Source organism: Pristiophorus japonicus, chromosome 5, assembly GCF_044704955.1.
Source record: "Pristiophorus japonicus isolate sPriJap1 chromosome 5, sPriJap1.hap1, whole genome shotgun sequence".
Taxonomy (NCBI): Eukaryota; Metazoa; Chordata; class Chondrichthyes; family Pristiophoridae; genus Pristiophorus; species Pristiophorus japonicus.
Window position 1 is genome coordinate 229,309,535 of NC_091981.1, and position 22,390 is coordinate 229,331,924.

A 22,390-nucleotide genomic window follows, 5' to 3' on the forward strand; every position below is an offset into this window, starting at 1 on the left:
CTGGAAGGTTGTTTGTGTCCTCCTTAGTGAATACCGAACCAAAGTACTTGTTCAATTGGTCTGCCATTTCTTTGTTCCCCGTTATGACTTCCCCTGATTCTGAATGCAGAGGACCTACATTTGTCTTTACTAACCTTTTTCTCTTTACATAGCTATAGAAACTTTTGCAGAACGTCTTAATGTTCCCTGCAAGCTTCCTCTCGTACTCTATTTTCCCTGCCCTAATCAAAACCTTTGTCCTCCTCTGCTGAGTTCTAAATTTCTCCCAGTCCCGGGTTCACTGCTATTTCTGGCCAATTTGTCTGCCACTTCCTTGGCTTTAATACTATCCCTGATTTCCCTTGATAGCCACGGTTGAGCCACCTTCCCTTTTTTATTTTTACGCCAGACAGGGATGTACAATTGTTGTAGTTCATCCATACGGTCTCTATATGTCTGCCATTGCCCATCCACAGTCAACCCCTTAAGTATTCACCAATCTATCCTAGCCAATTCACGCCTCATACCTTCAAAGTTACCATTCTTTAAGTTCTGGACCATGATCTCTGAATTAACTGTTTCATTCTCCATCCTAATGTAGAATTACACCATATTATGGTCACTCTTTCCCAAGGGGCCTCGCACAACGAGATTGCTAATTAATCCTCTCTCATTACACAACACCCAGTCTAAACTGGCCTCCCCCCTAGTTGGTTCCTCGACATATTGGTCTAGAAAACCATCCCTTATGCACTCCAAGAAATCCTCCTCCACCGTATTGCTTCCAGTTTGGTTAGCCCAATCTATATGCATATTAAAGTCACCCAAGATAACTGCTGCACCTTTATTGCATGCACCTCTAATTTCCTGTATGATGTCCTCCCCAACATCACTACTACTGTTTGGAGGTCTGTACACAACTCCCACTCACGTTTTTTGCCCTTTGGTGTTCTGCAGCTCTACCCATATAGATTCCACATCATCCAAGCTAATGTCCTTCCTAACTATTGCATTAATCTCCTCTTTAACCAGCAATGCTACCCCACCTCCTTTTCCTTTTATTCGATCCTTCCTGAATGTTGAATACCCCTGGATGTTGAGTTCCCAGCCCTGATCATCTTGGAGCCACGTCTCTGTAATCCCAATCACATCATATCTGTTAACATCTAATTGCACAGTTAATTCCTCCACCTTATTACGAATACTCCTTGCATTAAGACACAAAGCCTTCAGGCTTGTTTTTTTAACACCCTTTGTCCTTTTAGAATTATGATGTAGTGTGGCCCTTTTTATTTCTTGCCTTTGTTTACTCGGCCTTCCACTATTGCTTTTTACCTTTCTACCATCTGTTTCTGACTCCATATTACTTTGCCCTGTCTCACTGCATAGGTTCCCATCCCCCTGCCATATTAGTTTAAACAGTCCTGAACTGCATTAGCAAATGTTATCCCCAGGACATCATTTCCAGTCCTGCCCAAGTGCAGACCGTCCCTTTTGTACAGGTCCCACTTCCAAAGTACAAAGAAGTCCCTGAGCATGTGCTCTAAATGTCCTTCAAATTTGCAATATCCTGCAAGGCGTCTTAGCTCAGCGACATAGCTCGTCAGTTCCTGGCCTTCAGACCTCTTGTATGTGTAGAACCGGTACCTCGCCATCAGAACGCTTTCCTTCGGGTTAAGATGCTCCCGGACCAGTGTGCACAAATCATCATATGACTTCTCTGTGGGTTTCGCTGGAGCAAGCAGATTTTTCATGATGCCATACATTGGTGCCCCACAAACGGTGAGGAGAATCGCCCTTCATTTGGTAGCTTTCGCTTCTCCTTCCAGCTCATTGGTCATGAAGTATTGATCGCTCCACGAAGGTTTCCCAATCATCTCCCTCCGAAAATTTCACCAGGATGCCCACATCGTTGTGGTGGGGTTCGTCACCTGTACCTCATCGACAGTTATCGTGTACGAATAAAGAGTCTGACCAGATACAGTGAGCTCAAAGTAAAATGTGACCTTCGTCTTTTATTGTAGGTTTCCAGAGTGCTTCTCCAGCCTGTGAGGCCTCCTTAAGTACCTGTGCTCCCAAGGGATTGTGGGATCCCTTGGGATTCCAGGGGATGAGCCCTCTGGTGGTGAAACAAGGTACTTACAGGTTTACATCTATAACAGTTTTCAACTTCACTTGTTATCAAGTTGTACTGTTAGGTCTGCTGCCACTGCAAACTCGGAGGCTCACGCACAGTACTCTGTGTAAACATTGCACTGTGACCTTCGAGGGAAGCACTTCCTCATCCCTTTAAGTAGCCACCAGTTAACAAATATGTACTAACTGTTTAAACTACTGTCCTAGCTTAGAAAGATAAAATGTTAATACTCTCCAACCAATCACCTATCTGCTGTGCTGTGACATCACTGCTTGTTTTTTATTATTGTTTTTGAATTCACCAGAGATTCCCTAGCTTTGCTGCTGCCACCACTCAGGTCCACTCTCTGTCCTCGGCCTACCGCTTTACTTGTTCTTTGCCTCCGCCGCTGCTGCTGCTCAGGTCCATGCTGCCTCAACTTCCCACTATGTTTATACTCTGCCATCTCTGTTGCTGCTGCCTGCTACAAACAACATCAGGCTGGTTCAGCACCACAAGGAAGGAAGCAGTGCTGGATCTAATTCTAGGGAATGAAGTAGGGCAAGTGGTGTATGTTTCAGTGGCAGAACATCTGGGTAATAGTGATTATAACATAATCAGGTTTAAGGTAGTCATGGCAAGGGATAAAGAAAAATCAAAGGTGAAAATATCCAACTGGAAGAGAGAGAATTTCAGTGATTTGAAAAAGGATTTAGCACCGGTGGACTGGAAACAAATATTGGCTAGGATAACAGTAAATGACCAATAGATAGTTTGGATACAAAGCAAGCATATTCCCATAAAGAGGAAAGATGGGGCATCAAAAGCTAGAGCTCCCTGGAAGACAAAGGAAATAGAGGTTAATATAGCACAGAAAAAGGAGGTTTATGACAAATGTCAGATACAGAAAACAATTGAAAACCAGGTAAAATATTGAGAGTGCAGGGGGAAATTGAAAAAGGATATCAGCAGGGCAAATAGGGTATGAGTAAAGATTTAAAAAGTAAAATGATAGTTAAAGGAATGGTGGGGCTGATTAAGGACAAATAAAGAAATCTTCTTGTGGAGGCAGAGGGCATGACTGAGGTACTGAATGAATATATTGCATCTGTCTTCACAAAAGAAAAGGATGAAGTAGAGGAGAGAGGTGTAGAGATATTGGATATGATAAAATAGATTGAAAGGAGGTGTTAAATAGGTTGGCATCACTGAAAGTTAACAAGTCACCCAGTCCAAATGGAACACATCCTATTTTTCTGAGGCGCACGAGGGTGGAGATAGCAGAAGGCAAATCATGTCTGACTAATCTGATTGAGTTCTTTGATGAATTAACAGAGAGGATTAATGAAGATAATACAGTAGATGTATATATGGACTTTAAAAAGACATTTGATAAAGTACCACGTAACAAACTTATTCAGAAAATAGAAGCACATGGTATTAAAGGCAGTGGTAACTTGGGTACGTAATTGGCTAAGGGATAGGAGGCAGAGAGTAATGGTGAACGGGTGTTTTTCTAACTGGAGAGGAGTATGCAGTGGGATCCCCCAGGGTTTGATATTAGGACCAATGCTTTTCTTATATATAAATTACCTGGACTTGAGTACAGGGAGTACAATTTCTAAGTTTGTAGAAAATACAATACTTGGCAACATAATAAACAGTGAGCAGGATAGCAGCAGACTTCAGAAGGACATCAACTGACTGGTTAAATGGGCAGAGACATAGGAGATGTAATTTACAGTGGATAAGTGTGAAGTGATACACTTTGGGAGAAACAACGTGGAGAGGCAATATAACCTAAAGGGTGCTATTTTGAAGAGTGTGGGGGCGGAGTGGGGGGGGGGGGGTTTCAAGAACAGAGGGACCTGAGGGTGCATTTCACATCTCTTTGCAGGTGGAGAAGGTGGTTAAGAAAGGGTATGGAACACTTAGCTTTGTAAATAGGGGGACTGAATACAAAAACAAGAAAATAATGCTAAACCTTTACAAGTTTCTGGTTAGGCCTCAGCCATGGCTCAGTTGGTAGCACTCTTGCCTCTGAGTCAGAAGGTTGTGGGATCAAGCACTACTCCAGAGACTTCAGCACATAAATCTAGACTGACACTTCAGTGCAGTGCTAAGGAAGTGCTGCACTGTCTGAGGTGCTGTCTTTCAGATGTGACATTAAAGCCGTCTGCCCTCTCACGTGAATGTAAAAGATCCCATGGCACTATTTCGAAGATGAGCAGAGGGGTTTTCCCCGGTGCCATGGCCAATATTTATCCCTCAATCAACATCTAAAACAGATTCTCTGGCCCTTATCAAGTTGCTGTTTGTGGGAGCTTGATGTGCACAAATTGGCTGCCGCGTTACCTATATTATAATAGTGACTACATGTCAAAAGTATTTCATTGACTGTAAAGTGCTTTGGGATGCCCTGTGGTCATGAAAGGCTTTCTTTCAGCTGAAGTATTGTATACATTTCTGAGCACCATACTTTAGGAATGATGCCAAGGAGGCAATCCTCTGTCAGAGGTCAGTAATCACCAGGTATTGGTAGCCATGAAAATATCAATATGGGCTGAGTTGGCGCTGAGATATGCTAAGAACAGATATATGACTGTGGAAATACCTCTGTAGGCTCTTTGGTAGAACCATCCAAAACTCACACCAACATCTTGCTCTCTTTAGTACGATCGGCCTCAGTACACCTGGGATTGGAAGGGAAAATTTCAGCATAGGGGGCACGCTCTTGATTGGTATCTGGTGACCACTGCTAAAAAAACACTGGTATGTGGCAGTCACTCAAGAACTGGATTACGCTTGGGTATAATGCTGTTCAATATTCACTGTCTAAGCTTACACTTGAAAAATGTCTAGTGATGCGAGGTACCAGAGAGCGCTGAATCGTTTGGACCTGCACATCAATAGGAGTCACTACTTCAAGAGAGGAGAGTGGAAAAAGTTAAAGGATGAAAGAAAAGCCCAAACTGAGGCACCCTGGATTTAGTGCTGAAACTCATCAAGCAATGTGCCTCCATTTAATGCTGCCATAGTGAACTCGCTGATATGTGAAGAAAGTCTGAATGTGAACAACAGCTGAGACAAAGGGACCAATTTTCAGAGCCTCCTCCCGGGAGGGAACATGGTAGCGGGCTGAAAATGACAGCGGACTAGTTATCACCCCATTTCTGATACGACTGCTGCCATTTCCAACCCCTGGTGAAAATGGGTGGCCAGAGCAGGAGATTCAGGCAGGAGTCTGCTTTTAATATGCAAATCGGGGTCCTACGCTGGTTGTAGGACCCTGTTGCAATTTTGAGGTACCAATGGATGAAGCTTGGGCTGTGGTACTCGGCCTAACCAACAGCAATTAAAGGGCCTTCCGGAAATAGGTAAGTAGAGTTTTGCGCATGATTTTTGTGTGGCCAACACGAGCCCTCCCCCTACTTGTGATTGCTTCTCTTCCTTTAACGTGAAACATTTGGTCCAGCTCCATGGAGGAATCATCGGAATTCCCGACTGGTGAGCTACCCGTGAATGCTGGTTCAGTGCTCGAGCCTCGCTGGCATTATCAAAATGGCTCGGACCTCTCACCGAAGACATTGGACTGGTCAGCGCGATCTAACCACAATGGCTGCCTGCCTGAAATCAATATCAGCCCCGTGGAATTAAAGATGGTGCATGTCGATTAAGGTGAGCAGCTTGATCTGTTTCAGTAAAATCTAACTGAAAATTACAGCTGATGTTATATACATTTAGTTGAGTATTTAAAAGTCTTTGGGGGAAAAATTCAGTTAGTAAGCACCTCTCGTTAGTGCCTGTAGCTAGCTCTGATGCAGTAGCTCCAGGTCGTAGCAAACCTAGCGGCACATGGTAAATCCGGACCGTCACTGAGCACCCGATCTGTCAAATTCATTATGGACACTTAGGGGTCGAAATTCGGTTGCGTTGTTTTTGCAGCGGTGTCACCGCCTGAGAGCTGATTTTACCGCCGGGCGTTAGGTGCAGGCGTTGCACACTCATCCTCGGGCCGGAGCTCAAGAGGCCGACTGAATTTCGCATCGGGAGACTGCCGCCATGCTAGCTGGAAAACAGGAAGAAAAGAAAGAAGAAAGAAAAAAAATCAAACTTCTCCGACACACACATACACAAACTTCCCCACTGTTACAATTGATGAAAAAAATGGAGAAATAAATAAAGATAAAAACTTACCTTGCTCTCTGGCCAATTCCGCCCGAGTTCCGCTATTTACTCACCACTTTTTCCAGGCTGTAAGAACGCCTGCCGGGAAGGCTGACGTTCAAATTAAATATAGTGATAGAGGCGCCAAGGAGGCGTTGCACGTTAGTTAAGGTCACCACGAGGGTGGCAATAACTGGCGCAGCGGTAACTCTTGGCGCCTCTGCCAAATAACAAAGTGAATTTCTGCGCAGGTGTAGACGCCGCTTACCGTCGAACGTAGACCTTTGCCGTCCATTAGTCACTTCCCACGTGCGGTAAAGGGAGCTGGTATAAATTGAATTTAGACCTCTTACCTTTGCACCGTGACCAGACAATGACAGGTAGAGTAGGTGCACAGCTGCAGGTCGCCAGCTCCAGGAACATTATTTAAAGGTATCTGCATTAATCACTCGCATCTATCAGGGTAGGTCAGTTTCTGTGGTTTCTTGTCAGTTTCAGCTCGTCGGATGAATTTTCATGAGTAATTTCAAGGTTAATTTTTATCAGCATTGTTCTGGCAAGTGTAAAATGGCTACATTTATTGTTCAAAGGTTCAAACAGCTACACTTGGCAACATTAATGGGAGCTGTACTGGCATGTCACCTCGTCCTCCAGGGTCTACGGCGGAGGGATCGTAGGCAGCGAGAAATACGGAAACATGTCCGTGCTGTAAATTTCTATGATTCTATGTGCACAGAGGGACGAGGAAGATATCAGGGCTTTCAACATGATGACTTAAACCCCAGATCCCTTTTGCTCACCATATGCCCGTCATACCATCCCTGTGCCATGCCATATCACAGCGAGCTCCTGGGCGCAAAGTTAAATGAGAGATACCACAAAATATTGCAAACTCCATTAATAAATGTATGCATAAACATACCTCACAAATCACATTCATTCGAATAACTAATGACCCTTGTGGCTGCCATAGTTGAATAGCTGTCACTGTGTGCAAGGTGTGAGATGTGGGTGTGCGTGTTGCTAGGTAGAGATTGCTGGTGAGTGAGTGCTGGGGGTCTGGTGATTTGGGCAGTGTGTGAAGCTTCTGGTCATCATCATAGGCAGTCCCTCAAAACGAGGATGACTTGCTTCCATGCCAAAAAGGGATGAGTTCAAAGGTGTTTCAATGAAGGACCTAATATTCCAGGTCCCGAACTACATATTGAAGGGTGGAAGATGCCTGGGCATGGATTTTTTTTAACGTGTGGTGGCCGTTGCACACCAGCCACCACACGGGTTTGACAGAGCTAAGTCTTGGTCCAGTTGTAAGGATAAACCAAGACGACAAGTGACCAGCTCTGCTGCATGGACCTAGTGTGCACACATATCGCAGTGTGGGCTGGCCCGTGCTACATAGAAACATAGAAACATAGAAAATAGATGCAGGAGTAGGCCATTCGGCCCTTCGAGCCTGCACCGCCATTCAATAGCATCATGGCTGATTATTCATCTCAGTACCCCTTTCCTGCTTTCTCTCCATACCCCTTGATCCCTTTAGCCGTAAGGGCCATATCTAACTCCCTCTTGAATATATCCAATGAACTGGCATCAACAACTCTCTGCGGCAGGGAATTCAATAGGGTAACAACTCTCTGAGTGAAGAAGTTTCTCCTCATCTCAGTCCTAAATGGCCTGCCCCTTATCTTTAGACTGTGTCTCCTGGTTCTGGACTTCCCCAACATCGGGAACATTCTTCCCGCATCTAACCTGTCCAGTCCCATCAGAATCTTATACGTTTCAATGAGATCCCCTCTCATCCTTCTAAACTCCAGTGAATAAAGGCCCAGTTGATCCAGTCTCTCCTCATATTTCAGTCCAGCCATCAGTCTGGTGAACCTTCGCTGCACTCCCTCAATAGCAAGAATGTCCTTCCTCAGATTAGGAGACAAAACTGAACACAATATTCCAGGTGAGGCCTCACCAAGGCCCTGTACAACTGCAGTAAGGTCTCCCTGCTCCTATATTCAAATCCCCTAGCTATGAAGGCCAACATACCATTTGCCTTCTTCACCGCCTGCTGTACCTACATGCCCACTTTCAGTGACTGATGAACCATGACACCCAGGTCTCGTTGCACCTCCCCTTTTCCTAATCTGTCGCCATTCAGATAAAACATTCTGCCTTCGTGTTTTTTCCCCCAAAATGGATAACCTCACGTTTATCCACATTATACTGCATCTGCCATGCATTTGCCCACTCACCTAACCTGTCCAAGTCACCCTGCAGCCTCTTAGCGTCCTCCTCACAGCTCAAACTGCCACCCAGTTTAGTGTCATTTGCAAACATGGAGATATTTCACTCAATTCCTTCATCTAAATCATAAATGTATATTGTAAGGAGCTGGGGTCCCAGCACTGAGCCCTGTGGCACTCCACTAGTCACTGCCTGCTGCCCCTCGGCCCTCGCCTCTTCTGGGCCCCGAACTTTCGCCTCTGCTGGGCCCCAATCACATCCCTCCACAGTCTCTCACCACTCCTGCTGTATCTGCCCACGCTCCAATCACCGACCTGGACTTTGATGACGTCCCTCTTTGTTACCGTCGCCCACCTGTGCCAGCTCGCGCTGTACCTCGCCGTGGTATGCCGCTGCGCTGTCCAGGAGCCGCCGCTCGCCGCTCCTTTTATGGCTGGTCACACTGGCACAGTGAAAGACTTGCATTTCTGTAGCGCCTTTCACCACTTCAGGATATCCCAAAGTGCCTCACAGGCAATGAAGCGCTTTTGGAGTGTAGTCGCTGTTGTAATATGGGAAACGCGGCAGCCAATTTGCACACAGCAAGATCCCACAAATGGTGGTACAGATGGTGGTATGTAGCATTTATTGAAGCATTCAATCACCCTGACCACCCAACTGAGGTGGATATGTTATGAGCATACCTGCTTCAGTCCTCCGGCTCCATCTCCTTGTGCTTCTCCTTGCTGAGGCAGCTGCATAGCCAGCAATGCTGAAATAAATGACGTCAACTATCGGAAAGTACCTGAAAGCAGACTGTTGCTTTTTATTTGTTGTGAATAGGGTGATATATTTCCTAGAAATAGAAACAATGTAGCAGATTCTGGGAAAGGACCCACGCTTCTGGTTAAATGCAGTGACAACATATCAGCAGCACATCCCCACCCCTCGCAGTGAGCAACTCAGCATTTTTACCACCCAGATTCTTCTGCCTGCTACACTCAGCCTGTCCTGAGCACTATTGCCAAACAGCAACAGTTTTACAGACCTCAATTAATCATCCTGGGATCTGTTCCAACCCATTCAGAAGTGTCATATCTGTAGTAGACATCCCTGTGTGATGCTGTCATTGTCATCATCATAGGCGGGTCCCTCGAATGAGGATGACTTGCTTCCACAAGAGTTCACAGATATTTTAATGAAGGACCCAATGTCCCAGTCCTGAACTCCAATTGAGGGGGTGGAAGATGCCTGTGCGTGGATTTTTTTAACGTGTGGTGACCATTGGTCATCAGCCACCATACAGGCTCGACAGAGCTGTAGCCCAGTAAGAGCTAGCTTCTTTAGGATAAGAAGGGAAAACATTTTTAAAAATGCTGCATGCAAAGTCTTAATGGTATTCGAAGAATTCATTTCAAAATGGTCTGGCAACATCTGGTATTGGTTTCAAAGGAGTGGTCAAGATACTTTTTAAAAGCTGCATATTTCGTGGAAGGAACTCTCTATATTCCTGACGGGAATTTCTCTTTTTCCCCCCAAGTACATGCTGTTCCCCAACTGGATGGTATGTTGCCTCCTAGGTGCCAGGGTCAAGGATGTCACTGAGCAACTGCAGAACATTCTGAGGGGGGAGGGTCAACAGCCAGAGATTGTGGTCCATATCGGTACTAATGACACAGGTAGAAAGAGGGATGAGATCATGGAGCTTCCCCTTTTACACCTGAAAGTCCAGGTTAGGAGTGTCTCCCACAAGTTCACCACCTAGTGGTCAATGTTCTCACAGTGTACAACTTAGTTCAGTTTATACATGGATTACAATAACAGTTGAATACATGACAGATCCTTTACTAGGAAATTGGTTATTAATCTTGTCTCATTATACAGTACCAGATCTAAGATAGCCTGCCACCTGATTGGTTCCGCAACGTAGTTTTCAAGGAAACTATCCCAGATACACTCTATGAACTCTTCCTCAAGGCTATCCTGGTAATTTGCTTTGTCCAATCAATAATGAAAGTTAAAATCGCCCATGATTATTGCCGTTCCTTTTTTACAAGCCTCCATTATTTCTTGATTTATACTCTGTCCAACAGTGTAGCTCCTGTTAGTGGGCTTATATACTACACCCACCAGCGACTTTTTCCCATTATTATTCCTTATCTCCACCCAAACTGATTCATCATCTTGATCTTCCGAGTCAATATCATTTCGCACTAATGCACTGATCTCATCCTTTATTAACAGAGCTACCCCACCTTCTTTTCCTTTCTGTCTGACCTTCCAAATTGTCAAATACCCCTGAATATTTAGTTCCCAGTCCTGGTCACCTTGCAACCACATCTCTGTAATGGCTATCAGATCATATCCATTTGTATGTATTTTTGCTGTCAACTCATCTATTTTGTTACGAATGCTGCGTGCATTCAGATAAAGAGCCTTTAAATTTTTTTTAAACCATTTTTTGCTGCTTTGACCCCACTTTCTGATTCACCTTTATGTTTATACATTCTGTCCCTTCCTGTCACGCTCTGGTTTTCATTTCCCCCAGTGTTACTCTGCTCTAATACCTTCTCCTTATTCTTTGACTTTTAAAATTTCCGCTCACCTGAACCCTCTCCCCCCACTAATTATATTGGTGTGATGCAATCTTAACAGAATCAGTGCTATAAAGCTGCCTTAAGTGCCTTGAAATGCTGGATTTTCCCCTTCAAGCTCCCCTGGAGCAGACCTGTTACACCAGATCCTTGCCTATTTGTGCAGCTGCAGATTATCCAACATCTTTTTTGCCACAATATGGATGTGCCTGTCCAAATATGGTGAAGTTTAAACAAAGTGTTAATGATGTGGTGACATAATGCAAGTGCCCACATAAAATATTTAAATGATGTTGACACTGGAAAATGTTGTCGTGTCAATCAGTACCATACCACAGACCAGAGGCACTGTCACCAGAGAGGAAAATCGAGGGCGTCAAAATTCGGTATCGCCCCGTTTGGGAGTGGAACCGAGGCGAAGTGGGACTTCCTGCGACTGACGCAGAGGTCCTGCCCCGGCCACGAAATTGGAGGTTCTGCCCCCGAGAGAAAGTGGAACGCAATGTCGGGCACTCCACTTCTTCTTGGGGGCAGAACCAGGGCGGTAAGCGGCTCATTTTCCAGCGCTGCACGGCCTCGCCACATAATGCTGGCACGAGCACAGGACCTTCCCCTTCCGTTAAAAGGGGAGGGCATGCTGCGAGCTCCGCAGTGGGGTGAGGGGCCTCTACTATGCCACTGGTGATGCGGGATGCCGTGGTTGCAGCCCAGCACAGAAGCAAAGTGCCGGGCAGCACCATTGCGGTACGGATTAAACAAAATAGACTACGACAGGTCGGGAAAAAAAATGGCGCTCCGCACCTCGCCTTTACTTTTCGCCCTGCGAGCGAAGTGCGGCCCAGTTCGCGACCCGCAACGCTGTCGTTGACATCGCCCGCAGCGGCCTCACAGGGCGCTGCCCAATTTCCACTGCAGGCTGACAACGGGTTGCTGCACACGGTGATGACATCATCATCGCTGGCACAGCGGCTCACGGCACTACAGATAGCAGCGGGGCACTGCTGGTCTTGAGCCTCCGCGAACACCCGCACAAATTTGGAGGTGAGAAATTGTTTGCGTCCCAGGGGGTGCTAACAGGAGGCGCAAACAATGCAAATTTCTCCCCCTAGGTTTTTATGTCGAACTAGATTTATTATTTCTCACTGCACTATTTACCACAGATCTGTTATGAAGTTTGATTTCACTTTAGTGCAGTTTTATTTCAATTGTCATGAAAATCACATAGAACTGGGAAACCAGATGAGTCAGCAAAGTGTTGCAATGTCCTTTCTATAAATCAATCATAGGGAGAAATTTTTTTTAAATCCAACAAATTTTGTTGATAAAATGATCCGTCTTTCATCCCCGTGTCAGAGTAAAGGAAGAGAAATGACAATATGAAACAAAGCTCATGAAAGCAAATGTTCTTGACTGGATTCCTGTTATTGACTGCCTGTCACATGACAGGATATTCTACTTGGGCATCTGTACTTATCAGCTCAGCGTCTGCTAGGAGGAGCATTTTTAATTAGGAGTTTCCTTTGTCACTAACTACCTTTTTTTCGGGAAAGTAAGATCATTTAAAACCCTGCCACCTTTGCAAAGAATAATGAAATGCCGATGATGTCTGGAATTCTGTTTCTTGCTTTTCTTTGTTTTATCCAAACTGTCACATGTGGAGGTAAGTTATTTCATTTGTGGATTTATTTTTCTTGTGGTGCTTTTTTCTATATCTCATTGAAACATTTGAACCCGAAGGTTCCTGCATATTGTAGCAGGCATCTATTTTAGCTCAAAGCTTGCTTTACATATCTGAATATCAACACTCTTACTAATCGGGTGGCTGTTTCAGAGAGCCAACTCAAGCGCACTGCACTTTAGTGCTTCAAACTTCTTTGATTCTACAATTACTCATTGTGCAACAATTCTTTGCTTGCTTTAGTTAAAAGGTTAGTTTTTAGTCCGTTTTGCTATGTGTAAAAGTTGATGCAAACATTTTATGCTCGCAGTACTTTTCAGAAGGTGGTTGCATTTACTGTTATCTAATAGAGCCAAAGAATGTTTATTGAATGGAAGTCGCCTTTGTTCGTATGCCTATTTTTGAAAGTAGATATTGTTCAGAATATAATATTTATACTGGCGAGAGTCAAGTCGATTTAAGCAGACAGCAAAATGATGCACCTCACTGAGCAGGCTTCCATTAATGAAGAGGGAGATTGCATTTAATAAAACTATACTTTTAACAGAGCTTTATACCAAAGTGAAGACAATATCTTGCTTGATTTCAAATTACAATTGTGCCAAGTGCAAAAACATAAAACAATGGATGTTACAGATATGAAGGGCTAGAAATTTCCTTCCACCCGTTTGGGGCTGATAATTCAAATTGTTCAGATTATGACCGCCTGGCGGGAGTCAGAGGGAAGAGCTGGAAAATTCAGCTCTTTAACTCTGACACCGCCTCCGAGCGCTTTGGGGCGCTGTTTGAGGTGGTGTAGGGATGGGTTCAGGTCGGGAGAGGGGCGGTGTCCATCACTGCCGCACTGACATGTCGCAACATCCCTCCCCTTCACTTAAAGTGGAGGGATGCTGCGATGCCTACATGGAGCGCACTGGGCCACCCGGGATGGGTGCCAGCCCGACCGAACCAGCAGCCGCCATTGACAGTCCGACTCAGGATTCGGCCCACAATTAAAACAAAATGGTTGCCACAGCAGTATGCCCTCCCCTTTAAGGGCACCACCCCGCCACTGGCAGTTTCCCGCCACGCGAAGCTGTTGGGCACACCGACCGGAGGCGGCCAGACTCCTGCGTGGCAATTTCCCTCGCTGTGCATAAAAAGGTCGCCGCCGGGTGGTAAGGGGTCAGCGCGCCAGGTGGGGCGGAAACTCGGGCGCGGCAGAAACCCATTCCCACCACCCAGGTCCGGGGCAATTGTGGATGGGTTAGCCCTGCCACCTGCCGTCAGGCGGAAAGGCCTTATAGAAGAGGGCAATTTCCCCCCCAAAGTGTTTATCACTCACTCTCTGGGTATGAGAAGAAAGCAAAAGAACACCAAAACAATACATAATATGGCAGATGGGATTTTACAGAAGCTTTGAAAAATATATGTATAGTATATTATATAAGATGATGAAGTTTCCTCTCATTATCATACTTGATTGGATGTTAACTGTTAACTAGAATCAGGTAGGAGTTTGAAGTGGAATGGCAAAAAATGGTTGAAGTGTATGAAAAATCTACCCAAAATCTTGGCATTAGTTAGCAATGGGCAGTTCAAATGATTATTAGCTGGCAGCATTTCATCAAATATAATGGTACTGTTGACATACTTTAATCATCTTGTCCAATGTCCCTGCGAAATCCCTGTGAAAGTAATGAAAATTGCTGAAATTTCTGAGTAGATAAATGATTGAACTGCTACAGATAAATTATATTGATAAACCTCAGATATTAATCTTAATTTGGGTTAGTTGATGGCATGCCACAGGGAAAGATGGCATTTCGCTTGGAGGGGAAGAGTTAAACATGGACATTTTTCATCTTGCCCAGTTTGAATCATAAGCCATCAGTAAATTAGCACAGGTGCAGCTGAACCAATGACACAACCATGAAAAGAAACATAACCGTTTTTCCTGCTTGTGTTCCAGATCCCAACATTTTTCTAATATACAATCAAGATCACAAGAAATGTGTGGAGGCAAAAAGTGAACAATCTGTGGAAACAAATGTGTGTGACACCTCTGCGGAGTCACAGCAGTTTAGATGGGTTTCTGGTCAGAGACTCATGAGCATCAAGTTCAAACTGTGCCTTGGAGTTCCCAGCAAGGCAGACTGGGTGTTGATAACTCTCTATCCATGCAAAGAAACAAATGATCTGCAGAGATGGAGATGCAGGAATGACACACTGCTGAGCATCCAGGGAGCTGATTTCAACTTCAACTATGGAAACGGAAATGTGAATATCGTGCTTTACAAAGGAAGTGGATTGTGGAGCAGATGGAAAATTTATGGCACCATAAATGATCTTTGTTCGATAAACTATGAAGGTATGGCAAATAATCTAACACCAGGGATTACTGTATAGAAGTATGTACTTCCTAACTGTGTGAATATATGTGTCACTCTTTGTTACTTATTTTCAGTATGTATGATAGTACCTGTCATCTGGAATGCTAACTGATTTGATTTCATCTTTAAGTTTGCACAAGATTTGTTTGTGTTATGTTGCCATTCAGAGAGCTCCAGTTCAAAGTCAAGATTTTACTGATATCCAAACACACTGGTCTCTATAGACAAATTTTGCCAGTTCTTGGCTGGATCACTTTGTAATAGAGTAGTGCTGTATCCCAGGAGAGGAAAGATTAACAGCAGGACCTATCCTGACTCACAAAGCACCCCTTCAGTTTGGCAATACTGAGCAGGAACAGGTCAGACTGACCCATCTTCAGTTGAAGAATTATTGTGAACAAATAAGTAATTGAAATATTTTCATATATGATGACAGATCATTTATGGGACTGGAAAATGTATTTGATTCCTGAAGTCATGTGACTCATCACATGACACACATGCATAGCATTCAAAAAAATCTGGACCAGTTAAGTAGACCGGCTTAGGAATTGGAAATTAATTTTAAAGGGAAGGTGATGAAAAAATGAAAGATGGAGAATGTAAATGATTTGTTTGTGATTATTGATCATTTATTAAGTTTTAAGTCAATATGAAGCTTCTGTTAATGAGACTAATCAAATGCCAGGATGTACCTCAAGGGTATTTGAGTATAAGTTAAAACAAGTTATTCTTACCTTATGCAGATTGTTGTTAGAACAAAATTTGGAATATTGAACTTTGAGAGGACACTAGTATCCTGGAATGGGTTCAGAGGAGGGCAAAAAGGATGAGTACAGCACCTTTTCCTGCTCTACTGCTGTAACTTCAGCAGGAGTTTGGTGGAAAACCCTGAACTTGGGGCATTAGATTAGCTATGTAGTCTAATTAACAACTGAACTTGTTTTCATCGGAAAAATATTGAATTGAGCAGGATATGGAATATAAAATGCTAAGAGCCATAGAATTAAGTACACTATTTGACCTGGAATGTGAATGTAGAATTAGAAAGCGCAGGCTTCAAATAAACCAGTCTTAAATAGAAACAAAGATTAGGGCCCCGAAATTGGAGCCTTTAGTGCCAGCCAGTAAGACTGGTTTGGAAGAAAAAATGGCGTCCGTCTCGCTTCTGCCCGCTTCTGGCGGATCCCGCGGCAGCTGTCATTTTGGGCAGGTCGGCAACACTGCCATTGCCTGTGCTCACTGCAGAAATGGAAATTAGGCAGGTCGTGACGTCAATGGGCATGCAATGCTTTCAACTTCCCAGCTCGCCATGGACTCTGTGACTGCCCCTTCAAATAATGTCCAGAACTGCTTCATCCAGTTCTGTCAGGTTCTGCAGACGTGCATTTGGTCTTGTTATGAGTGACCTTTTCCAGAAAGAGATATAGAAGCATGTCACTGAGTGTGGTGCAATGTGTTTGGGTGCTGTGCCTGGTTGAATAGCTGGCACAGTGTGCCAGGTGTGAGATGTGGTTGTGAGTCTTGCAGTAAATGTGTGAGGGTGAAATGAAGCTATGATTGTGAGGTATGAGTGGTGATTGCTAGAGATTGTTGGCAGGTGTTGTGCATTGAGCAGTGTGTGAGGCGTGTGTATGTTTTAAAGTTTAATTTGTTTTAATTGCCGGGGTTTTTAGTGTCCCCCTCCCCTTTTATAGGGGGCACTGGTAAGATATGGAATTTTAATGCCCTAAAAAAAAACACCAAAAAAAACCTACAAAAAATACAAAAAAAACCCCAAAAAAACAAAAAAATAAGGGCCTTGCAAAATATTTGGAGTGTCCCCCAGATTGGGGGGCACTTGACCTCATGTTTATTTGTTTACTCTAAAAGAGTTGTGAGGCGTGTGGTGCAGGTGGTGGGATATGGATGATGCATTCACTGATCTTGACCACTTGTGTGAGGTCATTAAACTTATTGTGGCACTGCATCCAGGTCTTGGACACACCACTTGTCAGAGTGATGGCTTCACTGATCTCCTCCCACAGACTTCTGTTATTCTGCATTGAGGGCCTCTTGCCCCACTGCGAGTAGAGGATCTGACAGCTTCTTTACCCCCAGGACTAAGGCCTCCAGTGCCGTATTTGAAAATCTCCTCATCCTTTCCCTAGGTTTTTGGGCCATGGTTCTCTCCACAATGACAATAAGGTGGTTCAGCAACAAAGCACTTCCACTTTAAGTAGCCTTTTCTTATAATTAAGAACACTTCAACTAGGTATCATCTTGGTCAACTTCCTCTATACCCTCTCCAGGTCCGAATATCCTTTGCCATATTCAACACAATACTCGGATGTACCAAAGCCTAATATAGCCTAAATGTACCGTTCTTTGTCTTATACTCATAAGGTCCCAGTAATGTAAGCTAAAAGCCCATGAAATATTTTGGACTTTCATCTGTATGGCTTGTGCAGGATTTTATTTTAATTTATCTCATGATATTGCTATAATATTAGATTCAGTTTACAAGGGGCTACTTCCCAGGGGATTACAGCATTCTTTGACAACATTAATTGGTAGACATAAAATTATGGGTGGCAGCTTTGATGATTTGAAGTGTTAATTAGCTATTCAAAAAGAGATGGTCCAGCTATAACACAATTTCTCTATATGAATTTCTATAGTTTTGAGACAATGGGTATTGTTGGGTAAATGTTTCTGCAATTCTTACCACTGTGATTGTTATATCTCAAATAAAGCAATGTGACTGAGTACTGTAGACTTGAGTGAGTGTGACCTTAGTCTCTTTATTCTGACGCCAGAGTGCTGTCACAGCATGGGATGCCTGCTTATATGCAGTGCTCCCAAGGGATGCTGGGATCCCTTCGGACTCCAACAGATGTGCCCTCTTGTGGCAGTAGAATGCTGGTTACAACATGTTGCATACATAACATCGCTTCCCCCCAAAGTCAATAGTACACTTATTTACAGGGTGAGACGATCTGGGGCTTTCCGCTCCCTAGTAGATCGTCTCAGTACAAACACAGGTGCAGGTGAGTTGGTTGGGCCTTCGGTAGGCTGCTGCACAGCTGGCCTTGCAGGGCTGCTGGGGATGATGAGTTCAGCTTCATGGTCAACCGTGATGTCGGTTGCCACTTGTGTGTGTATCGGAGAGTCGAAGTTGATGGTGTCCTCTTCAGGTTGCTCGAGACTGTCTATGAATCGCAGTTTGGTTTGGTCCAAATGCTTTTTGCAAGTTGGTCCATTTGCAAGTTTGACCTCAAACACCCTACTCCCTTCTTTGGCTATGACAGTGCCAGCAAACCATTTGGGATCATGTCCATAGTTGAGTACAAATACAGGGTCATTGACTTCAATATTGCGTGACAAATTTGCGCGATCATGGTACATGCTTTGTTGATGCCACCTGCCCTTGACATGATTATGGAGATCAGGGTGGACTAGAGAGAGCCGTGTTTTGAGTGCCCTTTTCATGAGCAGTTCGGCAGACGGAACCCCGGTGAGCGAGTGGGGTCTTGTGCGGTAGCTGAACAGGTCTCAGGATAGGCAGGTTTGCAGGGAGCCTTCCGACACGCGTTTCAAGCTTTGTTTGATGGTTTGGACTGCCCGTTCTGCCTGGCCATTAGATGCGGGTTTTAACGGGGCAGATGTGACGTACTTGATCCCATTGCAGGTCATGAATTCCTTGAATTCAGCGCTTGTGAAGCATGGCCCATTGTCGCTGACAAGGACATCGGGCAGGCCGTGCGTGGCAAACAGGGCTCGTAGGCTTTGGATAGTGGTAGTGGACGTGCTTACAGACATTATTACACATTCAATCCATTTTGAATAAGCATCCACAACAACCAAAAACATTTTGCCTAGAAACGGGCCAGTGAAGTCAACGTGGATCCTAGACTACGGTTTGGAGGGCCATAACCACAAACTTAGCGGTGCCTCCCTGGGTGCATTGCTCAGTTGAGAGCAAGTGTTGCATTGGCACAAGCAAGACTCCAAATCTGAGTCGATGCCGGGCCACCACACATGGGATCTGGCTATAGCTTTCATCATTACTATGCCTGAGTGGGTACTGTGTAGGTCGCGTATGAACATTTCCCTGCCTTTCTTAGGCAAAACGATGCGATTACCCCACAAAAGACAGTCTGCCTGTATGGACATTTCGTCTTTGTGCCGCTGGAACGGCTTGATCTCTTCATGCATCTCCGCTGGGACGCTGGACCAGTTCCCATGGAGGTCACAGTTTTTTACAAGCGACAGTAAAGAATCCTGGCTGGTCCAGGTCCTGATCTAGCGGGCCATAACAGGTAACTTTTCATTTTCAAATGCATCCATCATCAAGAACAAGTCTGCAGGCTGTGCCATTTTCATCCCAGTGGTGGGCAATGGTAGCCGACTGAGAGCATCAGCGCAGTTCTCTGTGCCTGGCCTATGGCGAATTACATAGTTATATGCAGACATCGTGAGTGCCATCTTTGGATGCGAGCAGAGGCATTGGTATTAATACCTTTGCCCTTTGAGAATAGCGATATGAGTGGCTTATGGTCAGTTTCTAACTCAAACTTAAGCCCAAACAGATACTGGTGCATTTTTTTCACCCCGTAAATGCATGCCAGAGCTTCTTTTTCAATCATGCTGTAGGCCCTTTCAGCCTTGGACAAACTCATGGGCGCATAAGCGACCGGTTGCAATGTTCCCGATTCGTTTACTTGTTCTCACACACACCCAACCCCGTACAAAGACGCATCGCAAGCTAGCACTAAATATTTACATGTGTCATACAGAACAAGTAGTTTGTTGGAACATAACAGATTTCTGGCTTTCTCAAAAGCAGTCTCTTGTGATTTCCCCCATACCCAGCCATCTCCCTTGCGTAGCAACAGAGGTAGAAGTTCTAGCCAGGTGCTTAACCCTGGTAGGAAATTACCAAAATAATTGAGGAGTCCTAGAAACGACCGCAGCTCCGTCATCTTCTGTGGTCTCAGTGCTTTCTTGATGGCCTCCGTCTTGGCGCCGGTGGGTCTGATGCCGTCTGCCGCGATTCTTCTCCCCAAGAGCTCGACCTCTGGTGCCAGGAAAACACACTTCGAGCATTTCAACCTGATTCCAACATGATCTAGCCAACTTAGCACCTCTTCCAGTTGTTCAATGGTGTCCCGACCTGTGATCAATATGTCGTCCTAGAAAACCACGATGCGCGGAACCGACTTTAGCAGACTCTCCATGTTCCTTTGAAAAATAGCCGTGGCCGATCAAATCCCAAATGGACATCTATTGTAGATGAACAGACCTTTGTCAGTGTTGATGCAAGTGAGGCCTTTCGTAGATTCCGCCAGCTCCTGCGTCATGTAGGCCGAGGTCATGTCCAACTTGGTGAACGCCTTTCCTCCTGCCAGGGTCGCAAATAGGTCATCTGCCTTGGGTAGTGGGTACTGGTCCTGCTTTATAGTCCCCACAAATTCTGACCGTGCAATTACCTTTGAGGACCGGAACAATCAGACTGGCCCATTTGTTGAACTCCACCGGCACGATGATGCCCTCTCGTTGCAGCCTGTCCAGCTCGATCTCCACTTTCTCTCGCATCATGTATGGCACCGCACGTGCCTTGTGGTGGATGGGTCGTGTACCGGGAACCAAGTGGATCTACACCTTCGCCCCCGAGAAATTTCCGATACCAGGCTCAAACAATGACGGGAACTTGTTCAAAACCTGGGCACATGAGGCATCATCGATGGACGAAAGCGCTCGGATGTCGTCCCAGTTCCAGCGGATTTTTCCTAGCCAGCTTCTGCCGAACAGTGTGGGGCCATCTCCTGTACAATCCATAGTGGTAGTTCGTGCACCGTCCCATCATAGGAGACTTTTACTGCTGCACTGCCAATTACAGGGATCAGCTCTTTAGTGTAAGTTCTCAGCTTGGTATGAATAGGGCTCAGCTTGGACCTTTGTGCCTTGTTGCACCACAGCCTCTCGAAGGCCTCTTTGCTCATGATAGACTGACTCGCACCCGTGTCCAATTCCATGGATACTGTTATTCCGTTCAGTTCAACTTTTAACATGATCGGTGGACATTTCGTGGTGAAGGTGTGCACCCTGTACACTTCTGCCTCCTCGGTTCAGTCTATAGTTCAGTTTGATCCACTATGGATCGGTCTTCCTCAGCAATGTGGTGGTTTGCAGGGTTTGCAGCTCATCTGCACATTAGCTGGAGGTGCTCCATTGTTCCACAGCCTTTGCACGCATAGTGTTTGAAGCGGCATTGATGGGCTCGATGATCACCTCCGCAGCACCAACAAGGTGTCAATTGCCTCACATTCACACTTGATGGCAGACTCTGAGTCATCTGAGGTCGTGCAGCTGCAGGTGTGTAAACTCTGCCATATGCATTCCTGCCTGAAAATGATGTTACTTTGTGTACAATACTTGCCGATGCATCTTTGAGCTGCAAAATTTGTTTGGTCTTATAGCTGGTGGACATAACTGCCTGGGCTATTGTTATGGCTTTGCTCAGGTTCAGTGCTTCAACAGTCAATAGCTTGCGAAGGATAACCTCATGGCCAATGTCAAGCACAAAAAAGTTTCTTAGCATTTGTTCTAGGAATCCATCAAATTCGCAATGTCCTGCAAGGCACTTTAGTTCGGCAATGTAGCTCGCCACTTCCTGGCCTTCAGATCGTTGACATGTATAAAATCGATACCTTGCCATCAGAACATTCTCCTTTGGATTTAGTGCTCCTGGACCAGTGCACACAGTTCTTCATAGGATTTGGTTTCACCAGAGCAAGAAGATTCTTCATGAGGCCATAGGTTGTTGCCCGGCAGACGGTGAGGAGGATCACCCTACATTTGGCAGCATTCTCATTCCCTTCCAGCTTGTTGGCCACGAAGTATTGGTCGAGTCGCTCCATGAAGGCTTCCCAATCTTCACCTTCTGAGAATTTCTCCAGGATACCAATAGTTCTCTGCATTTTCGCGTGATGGTTCGTTATCTATTACTCATTGCCAGTTTTATGTCTCAAATAAAGCAATGTGACTGAGTACTGTAGACTCGAGTAAGTGTGACCTTAGTCTCTTTATTCTGACTCCAGAGTGCCGGCACAGCATGGGAGACCTGCTTATATGCAGTACTCCCAAGGGATGCTGGGATCCCTTGGGACTCCAACAGATGTGCCCTCTGTGGCAGTAGAATGCTGTTTACAAGGTGTTGCATACATAGCAGTGATGAAATGGTTTCTGTATGACACCAAAATGGCAAGAAGAGTCTCCATTCACTGGG

The 22,390-nt window shown here is 45.0% G+C and overlaps 1 protein-coding gene across 2 annotated transcripts in view; it reads left to right on the forward strand.

Moving 5' to 3' along the window:
• Positions 1-12,524: 12,524 nt before the first annotated feature.
• The window catches only part of LOC139264623 (macrophage mannose receptor 1-like), a 332,729-nt gene continuing 322,863 nt past the window's right edge, over positions 12,525-22,390 (forward strand). Inside the window, exons 1-2 of one of the 2 annotated variants that reach the window (XM_070881368.1) lie at positions 12,525-12,730; positions 14,700-15,098. In XM_070881368.1, the coding sequence (XP_070737469.1) occupies positions 12,664-12,730; positions 14,700-15,098 (466 nt within the window). In that variant the 5' untranslated portion in view covers positions 12,525-12,663. The remainder of the gene's footprint in view (positions 12,731-14,699; positions 15,099-22,390) is intronic. The other variant, XM_070881367.1, reaches the window with a different exon arrangement.